Source organism: Diadema antillarum, unplaced genomic scaffold (genome assembly GCF_040938485.1).
Source record: "Diadema antillarum isolate AM-2024a unplaced genomic scaffold, OU_Dant_1.0 seq00000047_RagTag, whole genome shotgun sequence".
In the NCBI taxonomy this organism is placed as follows: Eukaryota; Metazoa; Echinodermata; class Echinoidea; order Diadematoida; family Diadematidae; genus Diadema; species Diadema antillarum.
In genome coordinates this window covers 277,024-304,630 of record NW_027271156.1, presented here as the reverse complement: position 1 = coordinate 304,630, position 27,607 = coordinate 277,024, and the positions used below count along the sequence as shown (strand labels likewise).

Here is a 27,607-nt window from a genome sequence, read left to right as displayed (position 1 = left end):
TCACTATTCTGCCAAAAAATGTACGAGAGAAACTGCTAGAAAACATACTTTCCTGCCCATTTTATGATCCCAAATATTAGCGTAATGTAGAAGAAGACTTACTTTTTCAGAAAATATGAAAAAGTCAAGATCGGCTCGGTTGACCCATTTCACCTATTTTGTGTCCTCACACAGAATCAATGCGTGCGACTTTTTGTTTATTTATTTATTTATCTATTTATTTATTCATTCATTCTCCACTCATGGGATGGATTGCCCTGGTCAGCTAACAGCTGGTTTTCACAGGGGTCCAACCAAAATAGAAAACATGCCATCAGTACAAACAACAAATTAATCAATAATATACATAAAAAATGGCATGAGCTATACAATTTAACTAAGAAAAAAAAAGCCTACATACTGAGAAATTAGAAACAATATAATCAACATAAAAAAAAAATCGGGGGATGGGGGTGGGGGAGGGGTGAGAAAAATCGCTCTCTTACAATCACAAATAATCTGCTAATTGCGTTGACTCATTATCCTGCAAAAATAGGTATGTCGGGGCTGTGATTTACGTAACATTTGAATGCTTCAATTGATACAATTGTTGAAGAGGGATAATTAAGCCCATTCCAAAGTTTGGCCCCTCGATAAGATAGGGACCGTTTACCATAGTTGGTCTTTGGTTGAATGAGTTTCAATTTGGATGGGCCGGACCTCATGCTATAAGCAGTCTGTCGAAATCAAAACATTTGATTTAAATAGGGAGGGTATAATTCATGTAATGAAAGGTACATTGTACATGCTAGCTGTTTAGCCCATCTTACATGTAGCCGATCTAATTTCAATGTGTCATATAAATCATCAGAAGGATGTATATAATCAACATTCATAACAATACGAAGTGATCTATTTTGTAGTATTTGTAATTGCGAAAGGTAAGATTTGGAGGCATTTGCCCAAACCGGACTACAATAATCAAAGTGACATTGCAAAACTGATTTATAGAATAATAAGGCAGTGTCATTACTAATATACGGCCGCAATCTCTTAAGAAGATACATACATTTAATAACTTTTTTCTTAACATGATCGACCTGATTATGCCATAAAAGATTTTGGTCAAGAACGACCCTTAAATACTTGCAAGCTTCAACCTTTCTAATTTCACTGTCATCTATATAAACATGGCAATCATTAAAGAGGTTATTAACTCTTTGTAACCTTTGGCGTGAACCAATAAACATCACTTCGCATTTCTTTGGATTAACCATAAGCTTATTATCTTTTAACTAATTTGACAGGCTCAACAAATCTTCATTCAATTTTCTTGTAATGTCCCTTGGATCTTTGGATGAGGTTAATAAACAGCGTATAAAGCTAAATCACAACAGTGTGCATAATTCGGCATATCATTAGTAAAAATAGAAAAAAGTAGGGGGTCCAATAAAGAACCCTGGGGTACTCCGCATACTATATCTTCTTCATCAGAAATGTAGCCATTTACAGAAGTGAATTGTTTCCTACCAACAAACCACTCCAAAGTTATCTCACTGAAACCATACATTTCTATTTTTTCTAATAATGTTTTATGATCTACCGTATCGACGCATTTTATAGACCAATCATTACCACCCCAACTATATTACCGTTATCAATTGCAACCAACCATTTATCACAAACATTTAGAAGGGCACTCTGAGTCGAGTACATTGGCCTAAAACCCGATTAACAATCAGATAAATTATTATTCTCCGTTACATAATGAAATAATTGCTTATAAACAATCTTCTCCATTATCTCAGCTAGGATAGGAATGACAGAAATCGGACGATAATTCTCCATGCATGTCTTATCACCTCCTATAAAAATTGGGGTTACACGTGCACATTTCCATTGACTGGGAATCATACCCGTACGTAAAGATTGATTAATGATGTGTGTTACTGGAGGGGAAATAATAGGAGCTACATGTCTAAGGATCTTGGCTGGGAGATTATCCGGTCCAGTTGCTTTATTCACCGGCAACGTCTTAACTATATTGTCAATCTCATCCAGTGTAACATCATTAAAAACAAATTGAGCTTTATAAGAACTGGGGGGGGGGGGGGGGGGTTCAGTGTGACACCTCTTTACATTACCATCAAAATTATCATGCAAAGCTTTACCAATTGTTACGAAATATTAACTAAAGGTATTTGACACCTCTTGACCATAAATGTAATTATCATTCACCTTGATAGAAGAAGCACCGCTGTCAGCTTTCTTTTTAGGCGCTAAGTAGCGAAGAGTTTTCCATACCCTTTTAACATCTCCTACGGCAGATTCAATATTAGTGGAAATGAAATTACGTTTTGCTTGACGAATATGGCTTGTAACTATATTTCGAGCTTTTTTATATTTTTTCCAATCATCTATGCTTTTGAATTTTTTGGCTTTATATTTCAAACGATCTCTTTTGCGAATTGATTGTAATATATCGATTGTCATCAAGGGAGATTCTTTTTGTTTAATTCGTGTATTCCTGAGTGGGCCGTGTTTATCAACAATTGGCATTATTAATGAAAGGAAAGCTGAACAAGCTGCTTCTGGATCTTCAATTTGATAGAGTGAATCAAAATCAATGTCTTTCATATCCCTCCAAAAGACCTCCTCATCGAATCTCTTTAAACTTCTATCTTTTTTGTCTTTATGACTTACATTATCACTGCAACTTAGCTTTCCTAAGACACAATATATCATGTAATGATCACTCATCGATACTTCGACCACTCCGCTTTTGCTTGTCTCTGATTTACTATTACCAAATATCAAATCAACTGTTGTGGACGAGTTGCTTGTGGTTCGAGTATAATCATTAATATACTGTGTGCAAACACTCCAAATATCGACAAGCCTTTTAGTATGCCAAGCCATACACTTATTACTCACATCACAATTCATGTCCCGTAGTATATAATAAGGAAGTTGCATATCATCGATATTTAGCATTACATGTTCAAAGGCATTAAAAATCTCAAGTTTCGAATTTGGTGGTCTGTACCAACATATTACAAAAAAGACTTTTGTTTTTGAAGTTTAATTTCAGTAACAACTATTTCCAAATCCATATTTTGACAAAGTTCATCCTTCCGTACAAATATGATATCACTTTTAATAAACATAGCAACTCCTCCTCCGTTCCTATTTCGGTGGCGTCGTAAACATGTATAACCAGGAATAGACACCTCATTATCATCAATGCTTGAGCATAAGAGAGTTTCACTGAGAGTCATTTTGTGTATATCACTTTGAGTAATTATAGATCTTAATTCATCAATATACTTTAATAACGACAAACAATTTAAGTGGGCAATTTTCAGTCCCTTATATGATTGCAGTCTATTTAACTCAATTTGAACAGGGTCATCAAACACGTGATCAGAATTAAGTGACCGATTTAAAACAGGGTGGTTTACGTCATCAAATGATTCATTAGAAATGGATGTGTTTGAACAATCAACTAGTGGTAAACCCTTCAAAAGACAGGCGTCACATGTCCAGTCATCATTTGATCGAAAGAACGATTCTGATTCACTTGAGCATTTCAGATGACCCCATTCATTACAAACAATACACAGCATAGCATTTTGGTTATTTCTCACCGTTTTTTTTTTTTTTTTTTTTTTTTTTTTTTTTTACAGAAAGTACAGGGATATTTGGGAGGCATTAACTAATTTACGTGTAGCATTAACAAATTACGTGTAGCTAAATTAGTTCCATACGGGATCCTGGTGGCCTGTGTATTAAGTCTATGGGGATTTCAGAATTTAGTATGGAACGGGTTAATACAAAATGTACATATTTAATATCTTTAGAAATTATATATATATATATATATATATATATATATATATACACACAATGTAAAACAACTTAATTTGTATTGTGATTGTGAGGCACAAATGTCAGCAAATTGGCCAGCTGTGTAAGTTCGTAGTCCATTTAAGTCACTCTCGTTCCGGATTACTTTGTTCATTGTTCTTCCATTTGTTGCCGTGACTTTCGCGATTATACGACCATCACTGGTATACCACGCGGATTGGACCTTGCTTTTTTTCTTAGCACTATTGAGAAGATGGAGATTTGCTTTTGTCAACTGTTCCTGAATTACAATGTTGGAGCCTTTCAGAAGGCGACGATGAGAGATTACGGCATGGCGAGTTCTATACGAGGTAAACTTCACCACAATGGGGCGTGGCCGCTTCATGGCGCGCGCACTATTCTTCCCCGGAGATCCTCTGTTGGGATTACCCACGCGATGAGAGCGGTCAATGTCCTGTTTGGAGATGTTCAGCCCGAGTTGATCGTTTGCGATGCTACAAATGAGGTCATCCGTGCTTTCTTTGTCTTCTTCTTTGACACCGAAGAACTGCAAACAGTTTCTACGTGAATACTGTTCCAGGTCCGCGGTTGATAGACGTAGATTGTTAATTGTTGAGCGTTGATCCTCTACAATGGCAGAAAGGCGAGCTATCTCTTTGGATTGAGATTTGTTTTGTACCTCGACGTCCATCAGTCGCTTCTCCTGTTCATCCAAGCGATTTTGTAATTTCTCGAACTCCCTCTGAACGGCTTCCTGAATAGTGGCGTGAATCGACTTATGCAGCTCTTTGATTTCTTCTTGAAGGCGCGAAAACAAGTCATTAATGAGCTTTTCAGTGGCGTCATCAACCCCAGCCGCCGACGTCGCCATATTGGAACTGATGATAATTTACTTTAATGTCAAATATAATGAGTAATTGTTGATAACTTGACATCCAGTTTGTTTCAGATCTCTAAAAGTCAAATTTGAGTTAGCAACATATATACAGATATAAGCGGAAGATAATTGAGGTCCATGAACGGTGGGGGGGGGGGGGGTCCATTGATTCCAATATACGGCAATCACGGTTATGTTTCGTAAGATTCATATAATTATAAAGTCATTAACTTCACATAAGTGCTTCATAAACGTATAACGATTTGCCACACTCACAGATGTTACTAACTTGATAACTGTCACATAATGGCAGCAGAAATCTCGGATACAATTATGCTTACTATGAAGGCCAATCCTCGTCCGGTCACTGGTGGCTGACACGCGCTAAGCATACATGGGACTGGGATCGATGATATAGGGTCCACTCAGGTTAGCAAAGTTCACGTTATACCAGGATTTTCACCAAACTGTCACATTTCCCAGTTCATTTTCCACACATTTCTCGTCACAGAAGAGATTCGAACAAATTCAATTATAATCCATGTAACGAATCGCCGAACCAAAAGCTGATTTTTGTCGGTAGGCTATATATATATAATCATTTCGACATAGTCGTTTTGTGATGCATATATATATATATATATATATATATATATATATATATATGTGTGTGTGTGTGTGTGCGTGTGTGTGTGTACCAATCATATGGAGGCGTTTCTGTTGACGCTGTCTACATTAGAATGTTCCGGAAGATGGAGAATGCCTAGTACCAGTTTACTCAGCTAAAGATTCATTCAAAATGATTTACAAAGTTCCCATTACAATGTGTGCATATGACTTTCTAAGTGCTGAAAATAACACCGAGACACACCGCTTGTACAGTATTTGGTGACTTCCAATGCCATATAAGTTTAAACCCCTAAATAATGTACCTCTTCACCCACCTATTTGATGATTTGAAGTGTGCCTCCATACTTTTTCACATGAGATATCGAAAAGCCATTATAGTACCAAGGAAAATAAAGTATAGTATGAGCACGCGGCCTCTGTCTCATCGGAAACGGCATTAATTGCGCCTTCAACTCCCTACAAAAAAAAGATCCACTTCACATCTGTATCCTCAGTATGATTTGGTTAATACTCTTCCAATTCATTTTAGTTCTAGCTGCTGTACATGTATGCAAATATCTATTTAAAAATAAAAACACGTTTTTAATGGTGGAGATGTAACCACATTTTTCACACAGATCGCCATCAACCTGACTTTGCAGTCACTTTGATGTGCGATGGACATTTTTAGATTTATTGTTCGTAAATATGACATTATTGTGTTCTTTAGCTCACTTTGTTGAATACTGTTCAACAAGTTCAACACCAAATAACCATGAGCCTACACGCATTTCTTTCTTCAAATGAACCGTTCATGAATTTATAATTATATATATGTATATATATTGGATATCATATCATGTCATATCATATCATATCATATCATATCATATCAAATCTCCCTTTCGCTTGCAGATGGAAGTTACATGTACATTGAAACTTCTTCTCCGCGTTCCGATGGAGATGTTGCACGTTTAAGGAGCCCCGCCTACTTAGCTAACAACACTTATGACCCCTACTGTCTGACATTCTGGTATCATATGTACGGTAACACGATCAGTACATTGAATGTAATGATAGCAGACGCAATGGGAGATTCTACTTACCAATTGTACTCAATGTATGGACAACGGGGTGACATGTGGCAGCGAGCAAAGGTAAGTTGTGAAGTTGTTTCATTTAATAACATTTTAATTCTTGGTCCAGTGCGTTTAGCTAACTTTTAGGTCCACTTTCAGGGATCATGATTCCTGAAATTTCATTTAGGTAAGAACATAATTATTCATATGTATATATATATATATATATATATATATATATATATATATATATATTATGTATGCATATTATAAATATATATATATAAAATATATATATATATATATATGTATACATGTGATAGATATGATTAGTATGTATATATATATATATATATATATATATATATATAATGCTCTTACTTATACGAAATTTCAGGATTCATGATCCCTGAAAGTGGACCAAAAAGTTACCTAAATTGTCACATAACTATGTTTGAACTTTTTTCACTATATATATATATATATATATATATATATATATATACATGTATATAAGCACTGGATGAAAGGTACCAGAGAATAGCATGAATGATGAGTGCAAATCAAGTCTAATACCTTCCTTGTACAATGGTTATAAAAAGATAATAAAAATAGTATGAATGATTCTCTTTAGCTTGAAAATGTATGAAAAATTAGCATATTACATGGGCGTCACGGGGGGGGGGGGGGGGTGCGTTGGATGCGAAGGCACCCCCTTCAGACCCCCCCCCCCAAAAAAAAAAAAAAAAAAAAAAGTCTGCGAGCGACCTCAACGCCAGACGGTAAATAATTTTCTTTTTTATCATCCTTTTTTTATTATACAATTTTTATTTTGCACCAGGGACAAGAAATTCGCCGGGGAAAAAAATCGCACCCCGGGCTCTGGCAGCAGCGATTTTACACATATCTATTTTGCAGTCTTTACTAGTTTATCGACCGTACGTTTGCATGTATGTGTACGAGTGCTGCAAGGATGTAGGGTCTATGTACAACACTTTATTTCTGACCAATCCAAATTGAAAATTCGAGCCCAAGTGCAAGCCTTAGCCTTATAAAAGTTTGGAGGGCAAGCACATTTTGGCATAATTTTGCCCCCCCCCCAATAAATCAATCATTCCCGAGATGAGAAGACTTTCTTGCTTTTTGACAGAAAAAAAAAGTTCCCCCGTTCAAATGTTGTAAGGGTAGGCCTAAGCATATCATTTGCCCCCCACCCCCACCCACACACACACATAGTCATATTTCCCGAGATGAGAAGATTTTCTTGCTTTTTTGATAAAAATCTGTCCAAATATTTCGGCCAAATTGTGCACCAGGTTCCTGAATTTCAATTCTAAAAAATAAAGTCTCTCTCGTGTGGGAGGGGTTCCCACGGGGTCATCCCACTAGACCGACACCCACAAGTCATACAGCCCACGAGTTCGACATTGAAAACAGGTCCATGAGTCATACAGCTCACGAGTCACACAGCCCATGAGTCATACAGCTCACGAGTCACACAGCCCATGAGTTCGACACTAGGTAAAAAAGCCCACGTGTTCGACAGATACAACACGGCGCGTAATGTGTCGGTCTCGTGGGCCTTGTTTGCTTAGTGTCGAACTCATGGGCTGTATGACTTGTGAGCTGAATGACTCGTGGGCTGTATGACTCGTGGGTGTCGGTCTCGTGACGTGCACCCGTTCCCACACCCTCTCCCGTTTGGTCTATTTTCCATGGACTTAAAACACCTTTAGATTGATAGATTTACAACTGTTTTATCGCAAGTGTGCACCAGACCTGTCACTTCACTAAAAAAAAAAAAAAAAAATGCACAAGTTCCGTCGAGTGGGAGGGCATTATCATCTCCTTTCAATTAACCCTTTGCCTGCTTTGTTTCCCTTCATAATAATTAGTGCACTAAAAGTCTTGGGGATTGACAGCTTCCTGAATTCCAAATGTCTTTATGAGCTATTTTCATTTGAATTCAAAAAATTCATCAGCTTTCTCGTATGCAGGATGATCAATCCTGGAGGACAAGAGGGCAAACGTCACTCTATGATTCTCGAAATGAGAAAAAAATTTCTTCCTTTTTTAATAGAAAGCTGTCCAAGTATTACATTTATTCTGCAACGGATTGTTGAATTTCAATTCTGAAAATGCAAAATATTGCATTGGAGGGGCTACCCACTCCCACACCCTCCCCTGTTACAATTGTAGGTCTCCAACCATACACTTAGAAAACTTGGAAAATTGAGAAATATCAGAATATTTCATCAAAAAGCATGTTTGATATATCTGTCACTTGAATTCAAAAGTTCCCTCATCCTCTTTGATTTATGTTTCCACCGCTCGGTTCCTACCCACAGACTCGACGCATTTGGGGACTGACAATTTTCGGAGTATTATCATAGAAGTGTGCATCAGGATGCAAAAAGAGTACCCCCCCCCCCCCGTGCCCCTGTAACAGATAATATTGATCAATTATTGAAAGACCAAAATGAACGATAAAGGCCCTTTTCTCGTCTAAAAGATGTCAATTTCACAAATGAAAATGCGAAATTTTTCGCCCATTACGGGGCGAATGATACAATTTACATAAATATATCTATACACTAGCCTCGCGTCCTCAAGTGTGCACCCGGAAATATACATTTAGTAAGCCTTAAATTTTTCTTTTTCTTCTATGCTTTGATGCTAATATAAGAACAATTTGTATTGCTCGAACAATGCGATCACTTTTGAGCTTTTAATGGATACATTTTAGACGAATGGCAATTGAAAGCTACTCGCTCCTTCTGCCCGTACTTTAGATTGTGAAATGAATAGTTTTCATAAGTTATGATCACAGTCCTTCGCAGTGTTTTTTTTTTCACTGTGTTTAATACCCTAGAAATTTGCTTTTAAGATGCTCTACAAACGCGACTTTTGTACTCTGCTTTTACAAAAATTTCCCGACCGTGGGAGGGGGTATCCCCCTGCCAAACCCTCCCCCGCTCGGTCGCATTGCTCCCTCGCCGAGGATCTCACACCGTCACATAATGTACCCAAGTGTATTACAATCATAACCCTTCACAGTGATTTTACGATGTTTAATTTCCTAGAAATTTGCGTTTAAGATGCTCTACAAAAGCGACTTCTGTACTCTGCTTTTACAAAAAGTTCCGACCGTGGGAGGGAGTATCCCCCTCCCACACCCCCTCCCGCTCAGTCGCTTCGCTCTCTCGCCGAGGATCTCAAACCGTCACATAATGTACCCCCGTATATTACAATCATAGTCTTTCACAGTGATATTTTTACGATGTTTAATTCGCTAGAAATTTGATTTAAAATGCTCTATGAACTCGACTTTTATACTCTGTTTTTACAAAAAGTCCCTACCGTGCGAGGGGGTGTCCCCCTCCCACACCCTCCCCCGCTTATTCGCTTCGCTCCCTCGCCGAGGATCTCACACCATCACTACCCCTGTATGTTATAATCATAGTCCTTTCCAGTTATTTTCCACTATATTTAACTTATATTACGTACAATGTATTATGTAAATTTAAACATGATGATACAGGCACCAACAAATCAAATTAAAAAAAAAATATCGCAGGTTATATTTAGTGTCAAAACGCACCCCGTTGAAAAAAAAAAGCTGGTGACGCCCCTGATATTGTGCATCTATTTCCATCAAAATAAGATGAGCCGAGAGCATGATACTTGAAATCATCCCAATCAGCCGTTATCTGATGAATAATCCTTATTTGTCATCTTCGGAAGAGTTTGATTTTACAAAGCGATCCTGTGAGCACGAAGATGCGGCTCACTGAATGAAGGAAGTAAAGACACAGAATTATCAACATGAATGAAAGCTGCTCGCTTATGAGGCAAAAAAGAAAACCCACCTTAATGGGACTGTACAGTAATGGCTGAGGTAGGGATTCATGTTTTGAACATTCCTAAGTGAGATAATGAAAAGCCTCATATGAAAATATGAAAGAGCATGTAATATCTTAAGAAGTATTCAACGTTTATTTGATGAAAATTGGTTTTCAAATGGCTGAGATATCAAAAAAAAAAAAATGCTAATAATAAAAGGCGACATGCCACAACTTTATTAGGATCTCTTTGTTTCACCTTGTTTTTGGATATCTCAGCCATTTCAAAACCGATTTTCATCGAATAAACTTTTGATACCCCTTAGAACTGCATTCCCCCTTACATCTCATCGAGTGGTTTCTGAATATTTAGCAAAATGTTAAAAGCTAAATCTACACCTCGACCAGAACTTTGCACACCCTTTAATCATGCAACATGACATTATTCAAACTGAATTTGTATTAGTTTGAATATTTTAATATTAGTTTAAATATTAGTTTGAATTACTATGTGTGCGTTAGAAGCAGCTCAGGCTACTCTGTTCGCCAGTCAAACTTAAAGTCGTAATATCCCCTGCAGTTGAAGCGTAGCACGTAATAACCCTTTTGATACGGGAACCCGGTGTCCTGTGTATTAAGTCTATGGGAATGTCAAAATTCAGTATGGAACGGGTTGACACTTCGCCAAGTAGGGCGAACTTCATCCTGTCGAAACCCGCAGATTGAATACTATACTACGTGTGATGTAGCATGAACAACGTTTTATTTTCCCAGAGGTAATCACAATCCATCATACTTTATCAAAAAGCTCAACGATACGTTATCAAACTTCCAATTTTGCAGGTAAATTTCGACAGCTACTTCCTGCTATTCAACATCATAATGGAAGGTGTATGTGGAAGCAGTTACACAGGAGATATTGCCGTGGATGATATCTCACTTTCCAGTGGTTACTGCCAATATGGTATATAACAATAATTATGTACAAACATAAACGCACAAACATATGCCATCAAATAATTATGATATCAAATAAAGAGACAAACCGACAAGCGCAGTTCATTTAATTTTTCTTTTTTCTTGTAGTCGCTGAAGTTGGTACGGCTGCGGAAGAATCTTAAATAAACTGGCTTAGATATGCGTGAAGATTACTCCAGTTTTAGAAACGCGATGACATAGGAACTTTTAGCGAATGTTGTAAAACCATTGTGAGATCGTTTAAAATTGCTGGTAATAAATGTGAAAAGATATGTGTCAAGTATAAAGCGTTTTCATTCTATGATACAATAACGCAGTTAGTTTCGTAATTTAATTCATAGCCTGGGGGATACTTAATGTAAACTTTCTGTAACGATGACTTCTTGAGACTGCTTCTCTTTAATTTTCACTTCTCATGTTTTATGCAACAATGACGTTATTCATATCTACATGCATTTCGTCTCTGGAAAGCGTCCATGGGAGTTCACATCATGTCACATGTTGTTGCTTTTGATTATGTTTCTGATGTTTCTGCACTGTTATCACTTTTTTGCAATAGCAAAATAAATTCATTTTCAAATGTTTTTTTGACATGGCGTTTGGTATATTCTTTGTTCCCCGTTTTGTGATTGCTTCAGAGGCATCCCTCCTTTAGTCAATAAAGGTCTCAAAATGCAGCAGTCACCATAATTCTTCACGTGTTCTTTCCTTTCTGGGAAATTAAGAGAGTCCCGCAGTGCAAAACAAAATGTAAACACGTTATGAAATCTATTTGTACTCTTTTTAGCAACGTGAACGCATCGTGAACCATCAGTTCACAGTGTAACCTTACTGGAAAGAAACACAGTGTGTGCTCACAGTGTTTAACAGTGCGACAATGATTTCACACTGTGGTGTGGTTTTTACAGAGCATTCATATAGTAATGCTTCGTTGCACACAGTAAATTGACGACTCACATTGGCCCGGATTCACGAAGGTGGTACAAATAAAACCATGGTTTAAACCATGGACAAAAACCAAGGAGCGCCAAGTGTCGCACGGAATACTGCGTTACGAAATTGGTCATTTCGTCGACAAAATGACCGTTTCGTTAACGAAATTATCATTTCGTGGACGAAATGTTCATTTAGTTACAAAATGTTGTCATTTCGTTACAAAATAATCATTTCATCGACGAAATGACTGATTTCGTAGTGAAATATTCCATGCGACACTTGGCATTCCATGGTTTTTGTCCATGGTTTAAACCATGGTTTCATTTGTACCACCTTCGTGAATTCGGACCATTGTCATGATTGTGTTTGCACTGCAAAAACGCTCAAATTTAACAGTGTGAAGAGATTTCACACTGTGGGACACTGTGTTCTTTCCGGCATGGAAAATGGATCATTATTACGTGAACCCTTTTTCAAAACCACACCACGGTGTGAAATGATATTCACATTTTTTTAATACGAGCGTTTTCACGTGAACAACTATTTTAAACACACTGGGAACACTGTGCTCTTATCAGCAGGGTTCTGCCATGTTTTCTTCTTTTAACAACCCCAATTTAATAGACATACGCTCCTCGATTGCCTCGTTTAAAGCAAAGATGTTAACTGCTATAAGTCTGTTTATTGTCGTTTTTTATATATAATATATTGTGTCTCTGTCCTCGACACAGTCATTTGCGATGGCAATTCATTCCAGTGCTCCAATGATGAGTGCATACCAGCTTCGTGGAGATGCGACGGATGGAGCGATTGCTCAGACGGCAGTGACGAATTTGGATGCGGTATTTCTCTCTTTTCTTTTCTTTTTATTAATCAAACTTTGTGATACATCCGCGTATTTTACATAATCATAGATAACATGTGCAGACCAATTATTGTAAATATCAATCCTTTTTTTTTTCTCGAAGTGCAATATTGAAAGGTATATCATACACACATTTAATGTACCAGGCCTGAGAGGTTCTGGTTAAAACTACGTACATGAGGTGACTTCGACAGCGCTATGTTCTGAGAGGTGCAGCCCACGAAATTTAACCGGTGACTCGAACATTGGCCTGGCACATTTTGTTTTATATCCTTCACAAATTATTTCAAGACTAACAGCAAAGTAAGTTGGATTTAATCACTGTTTGAAGTTCATAAAGTTCACAAGTTCATTTCTTCTACTCACACCATAACACGCGCCAATAGGTCTGCGGTGCATGATATCCATTCCTTTGGTGCGTGAAAACCTAACCAGTCTTCTCTTGGTGGAAAAAAACAACACGTCATTTACGTCAATGCAATGAGCGGAAGCGACACCATTTCATACACTAAAAAATATGCGAGTGACGAATTAGAGATACATTAAGCAAACTACCAGCGTGATAATATATTGCTCTTACCCTTGGGAAAGATTCTCTGACCGGGCAGGATTTTCATAGTAAAAGATAATGTTTCGACCAGAGGCCAAACTTTGGAATGTAATTACGTATCTAACCTCCATGAATGATAAAACTCTGTTGAACATGATAAAATCATGCCAAAAGATATATACAAGTAGTTTCACAATATTTTTTTTTTCCAACCATGCAATGTTAACACTAAAAGTAATGTATTACGGGTAATATACTGTTATATAAGTATGTTCGAACTTGAGATACAAAACGATAAGCGGGTTAATGTAATTTTATAAACGCAATGTACTTGAGTAGTTTGATGATTTTAAATTTCGTCATTTGAACGGACAGCTTATCAGAACGAAACTTTTATTTTTACTCTTGTCTTCCCCAGCTGGCGGATTGTCTGTTTCTACGACTCCTGGTAAAGTTGTTAGTTCTTCCTTCTTGTCACTGCATATAATCATTTCAAAGCTTTTCCCCTCTCTCTCACCATGCATTTATCAATGTGACCCTGCATCACAAAATACACAGAAAGTCGTCAGACATGAAATTTTAGATAAGAGCATAATCTAAAAGAACAGACTTTAAGCTTTAAAATAATGTATAACTCAAATCAAATGGACTCTCCCAACCTATCTAAATATTGGAAAGAAGACACACAACACAGGAAAAGTGTGAACTGAGAAAAGAGGCTTTGAAGTGCAGTGTCTATTCAAGCGCTAAATCTTTACCAAGCCGCGCTGGCTGTGCAACGAATGGGACAAAACAACAAGATGTAAACCACCAAAGTAACGACAATAAAGAGATTATCAGATTAAACTGAAATTAAGCGTGCCTTATTAACACATTCTGTTCATAATTGATGCTAACTTTCAAAGCAGTAGCATCATCCTTTCAAAAGTTATTAGAGTTGAAAGTGAAGAGTGTGTGCAAGGTTTATACGAAATGAAAAGGGGACTCTAAAAACGCACCTAATCACACTATTCTACCACACAATGCTCAAGATAAACTGCTAAAAAACACACTTTCCTGCCCGTTTAATGATCCCCAATTTTTGCATAATATATAAGAAGACTTGCTCTTTCAGAAAATATGAAAAAGTCAAGATCAGTTAGGTTGACCCATTTCACCTATTTTCAGTGTTCACACAAAATCAGTGTGTGCGACTTTTTGTTCGTTTTGTGGTGCACGGTCACAAATTATCTGCTGCTCGAGCCCCCCCCCCCCCCTTTTTTTTTTTTGCCTGACATCTTATCTGGATAGTCATTCCATGCGCGTCTTGGTGTGGAGACTATTTCAGCATACAAGTAGCATATTCTCAGGAACAATCAATACGCTGTTTTTCTGAAATATGAGATTAAACATTCGAGAAATATAAGAAACACAAAAAGGGTATAAAAGTATTTTTCAGAAATTGTTGAAAGTGCTGTTCTACTCCAAAAGCAACATTTCTTTTTTCCACAGGCAAGGATAAAAGCCTTGAAATATCAAAATGTCGTGTGATTAGAGTCGTGCATTACGGAATATGATAAAGGTTAACACTGATCATGTGTCAAAATACAATAATATCTCATTTAAATTAGAATAAAAGGAGTCATTTTACGTTGTTCTTAATCTTTTTCATGTTCATCTTAGTAGGGTATCAGTGCAGTAGCCGGCAGTTTCAATGCAACGATGGATCGATCTGATCATTAGCAATGTAATGGAATGATAAACTGTAACGATGTCCGCCAGGAATATTAATGCATTTCTTGTAGAATTATCAGTATTTAAAATAACGCTACAAGACGATTCCATGAAATTTACATAACTTTTCTCCTCACCGTCTTCGCTAAGAATAATCTTGTTTACATAAGATCAAGCTTTTATAGATCCACAGAATGATGATCCAAAAGGTGCGCCAAATGTTGTTGTATTCAAGAACAAATTAAAAACAGTTCTAGTTGGGTTTCTTTTTTTCGTTGTACATTGTATTTGGATTACATCTTTGTCATCACATTTGCATTTTTTTTAATGTCAGTTACCTTGCTCAAGCCAATGGGTGGTGTCTGCCAATAGTTGTACATGTGCTGAGAACCTCTCCTACCTTACAATTAGTCTTTCCTTCCTTTATGTCCTACCTCCTTTACTTTCCTTTCCTTATATCGCCCTCTCCCTTCCTCTTGCCTCTTGTAGTTTGTCGTGTCTGTGTCTTTATGTGGTTTACTTTACACGCATTTTTATATTGTTAGTCCGATTTATACTCACATTTCTACACGTTTGGCTGTTATACGTGGGCCTCTCTTTTCCAAGAACACAATCGTTCTGAACAAATGTTTTCCCCGAACTTGCATCGACAATATAAACGTGTGGTGTTTTTTTTTTTTAGAATAAAATTTCATTTGAATTGAATTTAATTGAACTGCGGTAACGGTACCAATGTTAATTTCCTGCAAATTTGCGTACTTGTCATGTCATAACTTGCATTAGTGAAAATTGTAAACTTAGGCGAAGACAGTTGTGAAGATTTCATTGAAACCCGACGTGCACAAGATATGAAAATAATATCATACCCCACGTTTCTGAGATCATGAGTTTGTCAAATTAACTCTATGCTTTTTATACTCTCCTTCACCAAACACTCCGCTTGTGATGGTATCAAGCAAGTATAACACATTCAAGGATGTACAGTAAATAATATATTCTTGAAATCTAAGCAATTTGTACAAAATGAAGCGATAGAAATGGGATGGTAACGATCAACCACGATTGATTGTTACCTGAGCTTCATTGAACCGTAGATATCTTATCGAGCAATCCAAGCAGATTTAAAGTCATGGTAAGGTTGTTTGTTTTTTTGTTTGTTTTTTGTTTTTTGTTTGTTTTTTGTTTTTGGGTTGTTGTATGTGACAACCGGTACCACTGGTCAAATTCAAAGCGGGCAGGTATTAAGCAACCTGTAACTTTTATCCCCTGTATCTCGTAGACAAACATTTTGCCAAGCCTCACTGCAATCAGTGATCCAGGTGATCTAACTTTGTGTAAACCTTGATTGAAACCAGACAGACATCTGCTTTCATTTTCCCTTCTTTTATACTATCTCTACCCAAGTCACCCCTCCCCCTATATTATGCAAATAAAGCTAAGCTTAAGCTTTAGCCCTTCTGTATTATCTATTGTGTTGCTACTACGTTTTGTTGTACATGGAAAAGGCAATGAAGAAAAATACATGCCTAACAGTGCATTATGTCTATGAATAATGTATGTCACCACTCATGTATGAGCATGTACAATGATAATACATGAACCCAAAAATGTAATCAAACTAAACCCAATCAAATCAAATCAAATCAAATCATATCATAGGGGAGATCCGAGCTTTCCTTAATGTTCCAAAACTATACATTTTAAGTTTAGTCCTTTTTGTCATGCGGATATTATAGAAGTATATTGATATGACATGAGGAAGTAAAAGTAAAGACAGTTTCTTTTACTTCTGTATGCCCAAATTGTACTCCTATAGGAGCACCACGAGTGGATGGAGTTCGTTTGATGGGAGCTCAATCCGGCGAAGGTCGAGTGGAAGTTTTCGTCAATAACCAGTGGGGAACAGTATGCGATGATAACTGGGATATAAATGACGCTAATGTCATCTGCAAGATGCTCGGGTACAGCAGCGCCACGTCGGCACCGAGAATGGCCTATTTCGGACAAGGGAATGGGCCGATCTGGATGGACGAGGTCGCATGCTCTGGCTCCGAGACTGACCTCAACCAATGTGCGCACAATGGATTTGGCTCGCACGATTGCTCTCACAGCGAGGACGCTGGAGTTTTTTGTGACATCAGTAATGGTGAGCGGGGAAGTCCGCAAGTCAGGATGTATCGTAGAATGGCATATTTATTTGATATTCTTCTGATAAACAATCATACACATACACATAAACATAAACATACACATCATGAAACATATACATTTTTTATGAGTTTTGGGTCTACATCTCGTTAATACATGTTTTTTCCCCTTCTGTTCGTGATTACAGATAAGCTGTTACGTGCCACATTAATTTCCTATTCATAGATGTGTGTGAAATTTGTGCAAATTTGAATCATTGGTGCATAAAGGGTTAACACCTTAGCAGAGCCAACGAAATGAAAAATAAAAACAACAACAAATGTTGCGCTCCCTGTCTCCATACTTGATGATACTTCCCTTCTCTTTTTTTTTTTTTGGGGGGGGGGGGGGGGAGGGGGGTGGGGGGGGGGGGGAGGGGGGTGCGTTGGAAATGTTTCCTTCATTTTTTTTTTCAATTTCCCTGTGCTATACTCAATCAAAATGTTAGTCTTATCTAATAAGTCACCGTGAAAGACGACAAAGATAAAGGACGTAACGTCACTATCGGTAATATTGTCATAGCATATTTCAGGAAAAAAGTATAACAATTTAAAGTACGACCATGTAAAATATCAGTAATATCGAGCTGTTATTCGTTTACACAAGAGTGATATTTAATCTCACACTTGCTAAATGTCCAGTTGCAGTCTCAACGAAGAATTGTTTCCGAGCTCTAATACTGCTTATAACATTATCCTTCCGGAACAATTTGCCTCGCCTCTTTCCATTGCTAAGTACTTGAAGTGTATAACACAATCTTCAAGAAACTTGTAAGCATTACCAGGCAAAATAATGTGATAAACGGACAACAGGGTTCATCCATTAAATCATTAATGTTCAGTTAACAATGATAAACTAATAGGTGTACTTCATGGCATAAAAACCATGTAGTGAAATTTCAATCGTAAACGATGTTTTTCATCCGCTTATCCGGATTTGAATGGACCGGCTTATCCGGATTTGAATGGAATTCAAGGTATAGGGTCACAAAGAGTTTTAGTTGATGTTTTTATGTGTCAGATATCACATTGATATTTCAAATTATAAAGAAAATATTAAGGGTTTCTGGGACGAATACTGTACTAGTGCTTGCATTGCTCAGTCGGTAGAGCACAGGGCTAGCAATCTGGAAGTCTCGGGTTCGAATCCCGATAGAATCCCATTTTTGACATAGGGCCCTACTCAAAAAGCTGCATCACTTTGGTGATCCCTTGCATTTATCCCCAAGTTGAATAATCCTTTCAGGTTTATATCAGGTTCAACTCTTTATGTGCCATGGTGGAAACCCCTGTGTGCCACATTATTCTGAAACACTAAGGTATTTCTGCTTTGAGAAAACATTATGTTTTTCAAAGCTATATAACTTCTATATGTTTCTGTTAAGCTGAACATATAGTGAGCAAAGTTGTAGAGAAAATTCAGAATATCAAGCTTTGCTTTAATGTAAATCATATGACGAATCTAAGATTGATTTTTCTTTCGAATGATCAGTAGCTACATTACTGTAAAGGCATGACTTTTGCACACAAAACAGTGACAAAAACTAAGAATTTACACACAAATCCAGTAGGGAACACCGCTTGATAGTCAATCACCACATAAAATGCAAGCTGTATGTGAGAGGATCAAAAGCGCAAGAAACGCTTTCATTGTACTGCGGCAGTAGGCGATTTATCGATCGGTTTGGGCGGGTTTGTGCGTTTGAGCAGAATATGCGAAGTTGGCAGGCCGTCCACTGAGGCACCATGTGCGTGACACAAAACACACTGCTATAGCTCCTGACCATTCGAGGGTTGAGAATTGCTGTAAGGTATTCTGGGACAGACACTGTACTATAGGGCTTCCTGTACCTCAGTTGGTAGAGCACCGAGCTAGCAATCCGGAGGTCTCGGGTTGGAATCCCGATGGAGTCCCACTTTGGTCATTTCAGAAAATATAAAGGAATACCAAGTTCAGCGAATGTCCTATGTATTTTGTATATTGCGTAGAATATCACTCCATTGGATGACCCTTAGAATGTTCAAAAGTAGAGGTACGTAGGAATTGAGCTGTTATACCTATGTGATATCACAGTGATAAATCGAGTAATTAAGAAATTATGTTCACAATGTCCTCTTACCCCGTGGGCCTATGGGAATGGTCAAAATAGCTTGGGCTTTGTAATAGAGTTAAAAGATCATGGTTCATTCTGTTGGTCTATAACGGAGACACGTATTGCTCCTTATATCTCGCTATCATTCTGAACTATCAGCCCAAAACATCGACTGTAACTTTGAATACGGTGTCTGCGGATGGGAGCAAGAGACGGATGATGACTTCGACTGGTCACGTAATAACGGAAGTACCTCATCGTATGATACCGGACCAAGTGGGGACCATACCACCGGCTGTAAGCTATTTGGGTTTACCTTTCCGTAGGTTGAGCATTGGTATCACACTCCCTAGGGATGCTCTTCTTGATGCAATGTGTTGTTGTCTATTGCACTTCGAAAGTGTGCGAGTATAACAGCAGTGATAAGCACTGATATGAAAGCCTTTATGCAAAGATAATGATTTCCGAAAATTTGCATTAAGACCCCACATCATTCGTACGTGTATCTTGTAGAATAATGAAATCAATATAGGTGAAATTAGTATGTATACAAATGTGCGTGTGTGTGTGTGTTTCTGTGTGTGTTTGTGTGTTAATAAAAATATTGTGCTAGTGGCCTGGGCGTGTGTGTACGGTATCAACATAAGGAATTACTCCAAGTTATCTAGAATGACCAGCACAGTTTAACTCACTTAAAGATAAATATTAGAATGTTTTAAGATTGATATCTAGAATGACCAGCACAGTTTATCACTTAAAGATAAAGAATAGATTGTTTTAAAAATAGAATGTGCGCCTTATTGGCACCAAGAATGACTTCCAGTGATGACACACATGCTTCCTCTGACCTCACAAGTCCCTTTAAGTCGATTCATGTCTCATTTTGGTGCCAAAATCAGTGTGTTCTGTTAACAAGTAAGACCTGTGATTGCATTGTTCCTGTCTCGAAATGTTGAAAACAGCATCGAAACACTGCTTGTACGATATTTGTTGCCTTTTCAGCACTATACAACTTTGAAACCCCAAATGATGCATTTTATCTCATTTTGATGATGTGAAGTACGCTTCGATACTAGTTTGAACACCGGTTCACTTTCAGATAGCAAAGAGTCATCATTACCCATAACAATGAGTATGAATACAGAGAACGGAACATCCTTTAGGAAACGTCCCCTTCGCATTCGTATCCTCACAAGAAGCACCCACTTCATTATGCCCATCCTCAGTACAACTTTGTTAATACTTTCCTAATTTCGGTTTTTGCTGAGAAGTATTCATTTATAATTTTCCATAGAGGAAATTTAGGTAGTCAAATTTCCTACAGATAGAGTACCGCCAGTGTGACTTCATAGTCAGTCTATGTGCAATGGAAGGGTTTATTCAAAATTTACGTGCATTTGAGGTTCCTTTGGACATTCAGAATATGAGACACTTACTTGTTCTCTGCCAGGCTTCGTTAGATATTGTTCAACCCCCACCAATTTCGACTGCCATAACCCTGTACGTAATCTTACTCATTTTTTTCAATCCAAATCTATGAAATTAATATAAACAATGTGTGTAGAGTTATTTACGAAGATATTCATCTCTGCTCCTATTTCCACATACAGATGGAAGTTACATGTACATTGAAACTTCTTCTCCGCGTTCCTATGGAGATATTGCCCGTCTAAGGAGCCCCGCCTACTTTTCTGCCAACACTAACCAAACTTACTGTCTGAACTTCTGGTATCATATGTACGGTGACACGATCAGTACACTGAATGTGAAGATGGCTGACGCAATGGCAAATTCTACGGTCATGTTGTACACACTATACGGAGAACAGGGTGACATGTGGAATGAAGCAAGAGTAAGTTATGACATAGTTGTAGTTGTTTTCATTTAAATATCTAGTCTCGTTTATTCGTTTTTTTTCTTTTTTTTTTGGGGGGGGGGGTATCGACATGACAGTTGAACGGATTGTGTAAACAATCACACACCTTTTTTTGCTTTAACTACAACTGTTGACGGTGCATCACAAAAAAAAAAGTCGCATGCCACATTACTTACTAGGTGAAATAATTCCGCTTTGTCAACTGTGTTTTTATTGTTCGTGTTTTTTTTTTCGGAATACTAAATATCCCTTAATAACCAATATCATTTCATCATCTTGGATGAGCTATCCAAGACAGAGACCAGGAGAGCAAAAAGGTTAACCCTAGCACATAGACCAAATAAAGACTGTTCGAGAGGTGATAATGTTGCTGCTTACCATATGAACTTTGACCAAATAACAAGGAATGATGTAATTTTTAAATAAAGAGTTCTTTATAGACAAAGCCAAAAGTTGTATTTACTTATGACAGTTTCGACGACGGGCTGTCATCTTTCTGAAACGATGGCTTATCGGCAACTGTCAATTTGATATACATGAAGTGAATGAAAATCTGGTATCAACATCCTTGAAATTAACGGTTCCGGGGTGTTTCATGAAGCTGTTCTTAAAGTTACGAACAATTTAAGAACGACTAGGTATTTTGTGTGTGTGTGTGTGCTGAATTATTGAAATTCTGAGAAGTATAACATCAGAACATGTTCAAGTCGTTCTTAAGTCCTTCCTAATTTTAAGAACAGTTTTATGAAACATCCCCTGCTCGCATAGCGGTAAAGCGGATATCAGAGAATATCATGTAATATGACATTGCATAAATGAAGTTCTTAAAGTTTTTAGGTATTTTGTTTGAATTGTAACGTGTGCCTGAAGATCTAGGGTTACTCTGCTAATAAGCTAACGCCCCTTGCTTATGAAAGAAATTAAACGTGACACGTAACGAATTGGCTATATGGGACGAATTCTCATCCAGGTGGGCACTCACAGTTTTATCACCCCTAAATGTTATGACAAACCTCAATGTAAAACACCTTAACCCTAAAAATGTACTAATAATCCTAAATGTAATACATTTTAACCCTAAATGTAATAACTTTTAACTCTAAATTAAATATTCACCTTAAATGTAATACATCTTAACCCTAAATGTAAAAGCGACCCTAAATGTAATAACAAACCTATAGCAAGTGTAATACATTTTAACGCTAATTGTAATGACGATCCTAAATGTAATAACCACCCTGAATATAATACCCACCCTAAATGTAATACATCTTAATCCTAAATGTAGTACTCCTTTACCCTAAGTGCAATACCAATCCTAAATGTACTACATTTTAATGCGAAATGTAATAACAATCCTGAATGTAATACACCTTGATAACCGGAGACAACCCTATTATGTACATAATACATGTCATGTCAACCCTAAATGTAATGCTTTTTGACCTCTCAATGTAATATCCACCCCTTTTCGGTATGACGGGCGAACTCTCATCCAGGTATGCACTCATATAGTTTCTGTATGAGTATGTGTGATGTCTCGAGAAACTTGTTCCGACTACATTCAATTACACCCCTTACTTCACGAAGAACCTCAAGGATACGTTTTCAAACTTCCAATTCTCCAGTTGGATGTGTACAGCTACTACCAGTTATTCAACATCATAATGGAAGGTATACGCGGAAGCAGCTACACAGGAGACATTGCCATAGATGACATTTCCCTTCAAAGTGGGTCCTGCCCACCGCAAGGTATGTAACTTATTCACAAACATAGAAGAACAAACGGATGTCATAAACATTCAATGCAATTCAATTCATTTATTTTCATTCTTCTTTTTCTTTCCACAAAAAATAACTCAGAATAAATCAGGAATTACTTCCTATTATTGTTATATCATAAGAATTCATTCAACTGTGCAAAGGATAAATGATAGTTAACAAATTAATATAGATATCCATGCATACTTTCAAAATGCATAGTTATGTTTAGAGGGGAAAAAATTGAGAGGTCCTCTAAAAGCATGCTTGTATAATGTGAACCACTCAAAGGGTTCTTTATGAAACATTATATCCTCTCGGATCACCTTTCCTATGTGTAATGATTTCTTCCTCTTCCTTATTCATTTTCATTTCTCCTCAAATCTTGTACAGAGGTTAACTGAAAAAGTACTTCGAGTATCAACTTAAAACTTATGTCATCTATGTATCATGTCCTAAAGACAACAGTTCTAATGTATCATTGTTATCAGTCAACCGTGACGTCACTATGACTTTATTATCTGAATCACGTTCTCAATCATTCTCATTAACGGAATTAAAATTTTCAATGAAACTTATACGTCATGTATAAGCTATACACACAAAAAAAGAAGAAGAAAGTAAACACTTTTTCAAGCACATATTTTTCATAGCAGATTTTAATCAAAATCATCGTGTCATATACGATATTAAAGATTATTTAATTGGCTATCAACCTGGTAGGTCACTACAAAGGAAAGTTCCGTGCATGAGTGAACACATTGATTTTTGTCTTTTAAGACACAAAAGTAAACATTGCAAAAATTGACATTTTGTCATTCATTTGCCCAAATGCCCTCCAACATAGCAATGATAACAAGATACCGATTTGACACAATGAGAGATGAATAAAATATAAAGAATAAGTTCTTATCCCCTTGTAGCTCTGTATATCTTCAAACATAAACAAAGTGAGAAATTAAAGGGGAAAATAAGAGTTTTCTGTCGAATCTAAATTGAAATGACACGGGGAGTATTAAGCCACAAACATATTGAAATGGACAGACTGTTTTATTTCATTATTTTGATTGAGGAATTTAAAGATTCAAGAGACAAATTCAAGAATTTAATATCATTTTCAACTTTCTTAATTTGAAATAACATTTGAAATTTTTACCATATTTGTTAATACTGCTTTTTCCATGCTATTTGAATTTGGATTTGAGAGAAGATTCTTAATTTTCTCTAATATCCTTTCTTTTTTTACCTTTCTTTATCTTTGTGGACTACAAAGTAATTATGGAGATAATAGGATGTCTTAACTTTTGTGCTTTGGATGAGAAAAATTAATGTGTGTGCTCAAGCGTAAAGTTTGCCTTTTTATTGACCTACCAGGTTGATAGCCAAGTAAATTACTTTTAAGATGGTATATAAAGCATTACTATTTAGCCAAATTTTCTATGAGAAATATGAGCCTGAGAAAGTGTTTACTTTCTTATTTTGCTGAGTGCATTTGGAAAAAAAAAATCATCCATTCCTGTTTTAAAATCTATAGACCGCATAGGTGCGCGTACGCGCTTTGAAAGTTTAACATGCTCAAGTCAAGCTCAAAAATTTTCTGCATACGTTTCAGATCATTTGGAGCATTTGGATTATTGGTACAAAGTCGACGAACGTGTACGCGCGCACACGCGTGCATATCTATGGAGGGGATGTCCTAGACGTCAAGGAATGATTCTACCAAGTGGAAAGTTATTTCAACACAACATGACATTGTGTTGAAATTCGAACTCGGAAAAAGACAGTGCTACCGTTTTTATGGATGTTGTATTCAAAATTTCCAGTTTACGTGCAGCAAGAGGGAGATCATTCGGTATACACTTTGCTTGGAGTTGCTTGTTGAGATTTTGTACTGACTAAATGCACACTTCTGGTTCTTAACGGGCCCATTTTGGTATAGTTCCTTCGTTAGTTTGTTTGTCTGCTCGTTGCACCTTATTTGACGTGACCAGTCAAGAAACCACTTACATTGTAGTTAAGAAAGTTACCACGTGATCGACGGCTCCAACTACTTGTATCTCTGAAGAACTAAGCAATGAGGGTAGAGTGTCTTCCCCAGCGGCAAGGTGGAATCATACCGTGGATCTCAACAGTTAGAGAACACGTTCTCAACAATGGCAAGGAAGCCTCAAAGACTTCCTTTCTGGTCTAACCGTTACGGTCAGTTTGATATAATCATAGTTTTCAAAGACGACACTTATTCTTCCTTTATCTCGCTATTATTTTGACCCAGGCCAAGACATCGACTGTGACTTTGAATACGGTGTATGTGGATGGGTGCAAGAGACGGATGATGACTTCGACTGGTCACGTAATAACGGAAGTACCCCATCGTTAGATACCGGACCAAGTGGGGACCATACCACTGGCTGTAAGCTATCTTGGTTTGTCTTTCCGCAGGTTGAGCATTGATATCGCATTTCATGATGATTGCTCTGCTTAGTACATTTAGTTTTCTCTTGTGGTCAAAAAGTCTGTGAGATTATGAAAAGTAAAAAAAGATGTTTATTGTATACAAACAGAATAACTTCCGAACGTTTTCGTACTCCAACTTTCATCGTCTTACGTGTACTTTCGTTTTTAGAACTATGAAATAAGTTCAGAAATCTCTTTCATGTTTATGTTAATTTATATCATATACATTAAGATAAACATGAAAGGAAAAATCTTGTATATATATATATATATATATATATATATGTGTGTGTGTGTGTGTGTGTGTGTGTGTTTGAGCATCTCTATGTATGTATATATATACCAGTCATATGGAGGTGTTTCTGTTTACGCTGTCTATATTAGAATGTACCGGAATATCAAGAATGCCTAGTACAGCTTTACTCAGCTAAAGATTCAAATGATTCACAAAATTTCATTACAATGTGTGCGTATGACTTTCTAAGTGCTGAAAATAGCATCTAGACACCGCTTGTACGATATCTGGTGACTTCCAAAGGTATATAAGTTTAAACACCCTAAATAATATACCTCCTCACCTACCCATCAGATGATTTGAAGTGTGCCTCTATACTCATTCACGTGAGATACCGTAAAGCCATTATAGTATCAAGGAAAATAAAATATAGTATAATGAGCACGCGGCCTCTGCCTCATTGGAAACGACATTAATAGCGCCTTCATCTCCCAACGAAAAAAAAAAATCCCCTTCACATCTGTATACTCTATGAGATTTGGTTAATACTCTTCCAGTTCATTTTTATAGTGCTATATAGCTACACAGTTATCACCCCCTTTTTTAATGGATGTAACTGGATTTTCCACAGTAGATCACCATCAGCCTGGTTTTGCAGTTATTTTGATGTGCGATGGACATTTTTAGATTTATTGTTCGTAAATGTGACATTTTTGTGTTCTTCAGCTCAGTTTGTTAAATACTGTTCAACAAGTTCCACACCCAACAGCCAGGAGCCTATACGCATTTTTTTTTCAAATGTACCGTTCATAAATATATACCATATATATACATATATACATATTGTATATCATATCATATCATATCATATCTCACTTTCCCTTGCAGATGGAAATTACATGTACATTGAAACGTCTCCGCGTTCTGATGGAGATGTTGCACGTTTAAGAAGCCCTGCCTACTTAGCTAACAACACTAACGAACCCTACTGTCTGACATTCTGGTATCATATGTACGGTAACACGATCAATACGCTGAATGTGATAATGGCAGACACAATGGGATATTCAACTTACACGTTGTACTCAATGTATGGAGAACGGGGCGACATGTGGCAGCGAGCAAAGGTAAGTTTTTACATGAGTAAAGTTGTTCCTTTTAATAACATTTCGATTCTTCGTCCCGTACGTGTATATATATATATATATATATATATACATGTATATATAATCATATATGTTTTTTCTTTGATGAAATTTCATGAACCAAGATCCCAGAAAGTGGACAAAAAGTTGCCTTAACTGTCACATAACTATCTTTAAACTTTTTCACAATGTATATAATATATATATATATATATATATATATATATATATATACATTGTGAAGATGAAAGGTACAAGAAAATAGCATGAATGATGAGTGCAAATCAAGTCTAACACCCGTCTAGTACAAAGGTTATAAAAACGTAATAAGCATAGTATGAATGATTCTCTTCAGTTTGAAAATGTATGAAAAATTAACATGTTTTACATCTATTTCCATCACAATACAATGAGCGGAAAACGTAAAATAATAATACTTGAAATCATTCCGATCAGTCGTCATTTACTGAATAACCCTTATTTGTGATCTTGGGAAGAGTTTGATTTTACAAAGCGATCCTGTGAGCACGAAGATTCTGCTCACTGAATGAAAGAAGTAAAG

The 27,607-nt window shown here is 36.9% G+C and overlaps 1 protein-coding gene across 1 annotated transcript in view; it reads left to right on the top strand.

Annotated features, from left to right (window-relative positions):
- Positions 1-27,607, top strand: part of LOC139725485 (MAM and LDL-receptor class A domain-containing protein 1-like) — a 73,999-nt gene that overhangs the window by 19,457 nt on the left and 26,935 nt on the right. Inside the window, exons 6-15 of the mRNA XM_071636558.1 lie at positions 6,248-6,489; positions 11,097-11,217; positions 12,899-13,009; positions 14,001-14,030; positions 17,112-17,441; positions 19,734-19,871; positions 21,185-21,426; positions 23,079-23,202; positions 25,484-25,621; positions 26,789-27,027. Coding sequence (XP_071492659.1) covers positions 6,248-6,489; positions 11,097-11,217; positions 12,899-13,009; positions 14,001-14,030; positions 17,112-17,441; positions 19,734-19,871; positions 21,185-21,426; positions 23,079-23,202; positions 25,484-25,621; positions 26,789-27,027 — 1,715 coding nt within the window. The remainder of the gene's footprint in view (positions 1-6,247; positions 6,490-11,096; positions 11,218-12,898; positions 13,010-14,000; positions 14,031-17,111; positions 17,442-19,733; positions 19,872-21,184; positions 21,427-23,078; positions 23,203-25,483; positions 25,622-26,788; positions 27,028-27,607) is intronic.